Source organism: Chiloscyllium plagiosum, chromosome 3 (genome assembly GCF_004010195.1).
Source record: "Chiloscyllium plagiosum isolate BGI_BamShark_2017 chromosome 3, ASM401019v2, whole genome shotgun sequence".
In the NCBI taxonomy this organism is placed as follows: Eukaryota; Metazoa; Chordata; class Chondrichthyes; order Orectolobiformes; family Hemiscylliidae; genus Chiloscyllium; species Chiloscyllium plagiosum.
This window is the reverse complement of record NC_057712.1, coordinates 137,723,862-137,727,642: the sequence shown is the minus strand read 5'-3', so window position 1 is coordinate 137,727,642 and position 3,781 is coordinate 137,723,862. Positions and strand designations below refer to the sequence as shown.

At 51.2% G+C, this 3,781-nt stretch overlaps 2 protein-coding genes across 2 annotated transcripts in view; both read right to left on the bottom strand.

Annotated features, from left to right (window-relative positions):
- LOC122540259 (rhotekin-like) overlaps window positions 1–1,147 on the bottom strand; it is a 42,855-nt gene extending 41,708 nt beyond the window's left edge. Inside the window, exon 1 of the mRNA XM_043675713.1 lies at window positions 1,018–1,147. Coding sequence (XP_043531648.1) covers window positions 1,018–1,089 — 72 coding nt within the window. The 5' untranslated portion in view covers window positions 1,090–1,147. The remainder of the gene's footprint in view (window positions 1–1,017) is intronic.
- A 181-nt stretch (window positions 1,148–1,328) lies between these two features.
- The window catches only part of LOC122540254 (rhotekin-like), a 35,013-nt gene continuing 32,560 nt past the window's right edge, over window positions 1,329–3,781 (bottom strand). The window contains exon 5 of the mRNA XM_043675699.1: window positions 1,329–1,450. Coding sequence (XP_043531634.1) covers window positions 1,329–1,450 — 122 coding nt within the window. The remainder of the gene's footprint in view (window positions 1,451–3,781) is intronic.

Sequence of the window (3,781 nt, the reverse complement as noted above, 5' to 3'; positions counted from 1 at the left end):
TTTACTCAGCGAGTCGTGAGTTCGTGGAATGCCCTGCCAGTAGCAGTGGTGGTCTCTCCCTCTTTATGGGCATTTAAGCAGGCATTGGATAGGCATATGGAGGATAGTGGGCTAGTGTAGGTTAGGTGGGCTTGGATCGGCGCAACATCGAGGGCCAAAGGGCCTGTACTGCGCTATATTTTTCTATGTTCTAACTCATATTCCATCAACGGAACCTCTTTCTATCTATATCACTGATTCCTATTTCCTGTTCCTGTTCCTGGTCCCTGTCTTCATTCCTGTTGCCGGTCCCTATCCCCATTCCCTGTCCCTTTTCCCACTCTCAGTCCCTGTTCCTGGTCCCTATTCCCTTGTACCTGTTCCTGGTCCCTATCCCCATCACCATTCCCGGTCCCTGTTCCCATTCCCTGGTTCTCAGTCCCCATCCATATTCCTGGTCCGGTCCCTATCCTTATCCCTGGTCCCTATCACTATCCCTGTTCCCAGTGCCTGTCCTCATTTCTGGACCCAGTCCCAATCCCTGACCCTGTTCCCATCCCCATCCCTATCCCCGGTCCTTCTCCCGATCCCCAGTCCCTATCCCTATCCCTGTTCCCAGTCCTTATTCCTATCCCTGGTTCCGGTTCCTATCCCTATCCCTGGTCGTTATCCCCTTTCCTGGTCCATGTTCCCAGTCCCCATCCCTATCCCTGTTTTCATTTCCCATTCATATCCCTGGTCCAGGTCCCTATCTCTATTCCTGTTCCTGGTCCCTGTTCCCAGTTCCCATCTCTATCCCTGTTCCTGTTTCCCATCCCTATTCCTGTTCCCGGTCCCTTTCCCTATTCTTGTTCCTGGTCCCAGTCCCCTTTCCCAGTTCATGTTTCCATTCCTGTCTCTACCTCCATTCCCTGTTCCTAGTGTCTGTCCCAGGTCTTTATGGTGGATCCCTGGCTCTACTGGATCCCAGTCCTGGTTTTACCCACATATTCCCCAGGATTTGGGATTTCACCATCAAGTTTATCAACAACTTCTTACCTGGAGACTCAGAGCGATCTGGCGAATGTAAATCAGGTTTAGATCCTCCAGGATCCGGATTCTCTCCTCCATTCCAGCTGCTTCCCCAGAGGAGACCCCCGTGCCTGGACCTTCCGTCCCCCTCCGGCTCCTCGCCCAGACCCGGGACCCTGCCCCCGGACCCTGTCACTCGGACCCTGGACCCTGCCCCTCGGACCCCGGACCCTGCCCTCGGACCCTGGACCCTGCCCCCGGACCCTGGACCCTGCCCCTCGGACGACCCTGACCCCGGACCCTGTCACTCGGACCCTGGACCCTGCCCCCTGCCCCTGTCACTCGGACCCTGGACCCTGCCCTCGGACCCTGACCCCGGACCCTGCCACTCGGACCCCGCCCTCGGACCCTCCGGGTTTAACTCCCCTTTGGCCAGTTTCTGTTTGAAGCTGCGGCCGGACTTCAGGATCCGTTTAAACAAATCGGAACCGAATCAAAATGTGGAGCAGCGCGTTCCTGTCCAGCACCAACCCCGGCTCTGGGCCTCGGCCGCCTCCCATTGCCATTCCCATTCCCACTCCCATTCCCATTCCCACTCCCACTCCCACTCACATTCATTGCTTGCCAGCTCAACATTCCTGGCTCACAGGAAGCCAGCTGTCTGAATGCTGCTTCTCTGTCTCAGCCCCTCATTGCTCCTGCCAAAAGCCTTTTGGCTCACACACGCACATTACACACACAACAGGCTCCATTCAGCACAGCCACTCTGCTAAATGCACCAATGTTTACGCTCAAGCAGCTATAGCCTCCCCAGGAATGTGAAGTTCACGTCCTGCCTGCTTCAGATTCCATCCATGCAAATTACCATCTCTTCAGCAACCTCCCTTTCTTCTCCGAAGTCCTTGAACACGCAACCACCTCTCTGATCAGTTCTATTAAGTGCCAAAGAACAAATCTGCTGTCTGTAATAACTATTCCCAACAAGAAAGAGTGTAGTCACTAGCTCATGACATTACCATAGTTAAATCCCCAGCACTGAAATTCCAGGGGTTACAATAAAATCATGATGATTTACAATGGGCCTCAACAGAAACTACTCCATCACTCTGCAGACGTTCTTTGCAAAAACACTTTCCACAATTTCCACAAGGATGTGCACAAATCTCTTCCCTCGCACAGCCCCTTGAGGGTAGTGTGCAGAGAGTGATAGAGGCTGTGATCTCTGGCTTTTCAGACTGGAGGTCTGTGATCAGTGGTATGCCACAAGGTTCGGTGCAGGGTTCATTGCTTTTCATCATTTATATAAATGATTTGGATGTGAATATAGGAGGGATGGCTAGTAAGTTTGCAGATGACACTAAAATTAGACGTGTAGTGGACAGCAAAAAAGGTTACCTCAGAGTACAACAAGATCTTGATCAGGTGGGCCAATGGGTTGAGGAGTGGCAGGTGGAATTGAATTCAGATAAATGTGAGATGCTGCATTTTGGAAAGGCAAATCAGGGCAGGACTTATACACTTAATGGTACCCATAATGACCCTCACCAACGTTTACAGATACACCACAGAAAGCATTCTATCTGGGAACATAACAGCCTGATACGGCAACTGCTCTGCCCAGGACCATAAGAAACTGCAGAAGATTGTGTGCACAGCCCAATCCAACATGGAAGCCATCCTCCCATCTATGGAAAAAGTGAGGACTGCAGATGCTGGAGTACCAGAGTTGAAAAATGTGGTGCTGGAAAAACACAGCAGGTCAGGCAGCATCAGAGGAGCAGGAGAATCGACGTTTCGGGCATAAGCCCTTCTCCTGTTTCTCGGATGCTATTGACAGAGCATATTGCAGCGCTGATGAAAGAACTCGAGGACCTTAGGCTCATCCAAGAGAACGAGATCTTTCTGAACAAGACCTTCAGCGAGGTTATTACACCAAAGAACAGAGGCCCAAAAACAGAGCCCTGCGGGAACCCACTCAACACTGACCTCCAGGCAGAATACTTTCCATCTACAATCAAGCTCTGCCTTCTGCCAGCCAGCCAGCCAATTCTGAATCCAGATAGCCAAATCTCCCTGTATCCCATACTTACTGACTTTATGAATGAGCCGACTGTGGAGAACCCTATCAAATGCCTTGCTGAAATCCATATACACCACATCCACTGCTCGACCGTCGTCGACCTGTCTTGACACCTCCTCAAACAACTTAATAAGATTTGTGAGGCATGACCTACCTCTCCCAAAGTATGGATGAGGAAAAGGTCTGTGGACAGGATGAGCCAGCTGACCACGGCACCATGGTGCAGAAGGCCATTCAAGAGGGGGGAGGAAAAAGACAAGTAGTTGTTATAGGGAATTCTATAATTAGGGGGACAGATAGTATCCTATGAGAGCTGGTTTGGGAGTCCCACATGGTGTGTTGCCTGCCCAGTGCGAGGGTGCAGGACATCTCTGACCGGCTTGAAAGGATATTGGAACGGGAAGGGGAAGATCCAGTTGTGATCCACGTTGGCACTAACAACATAGGCAAGGCTAGGGTGGAGGACCTATTTGGGGAGTATCAAGCACTAGGAAGGAAATTAAGGAACAGGTCCTCAAGACTCATAATCTCTAATTACTGCTCGAGCCACGTGCCAATTGGCATAGGGATAAGAAAGTTAGGGAAGTAAACACATAGTTAAGGGATTGGTGCGGGAAAGAGGGATTCCATTTCATGGGGCATTGGAACCGGGATGGTACTGATGGGACGGTCTCCACTTGAACCGATCTGAAACAAGTGTTCGAGCAATAA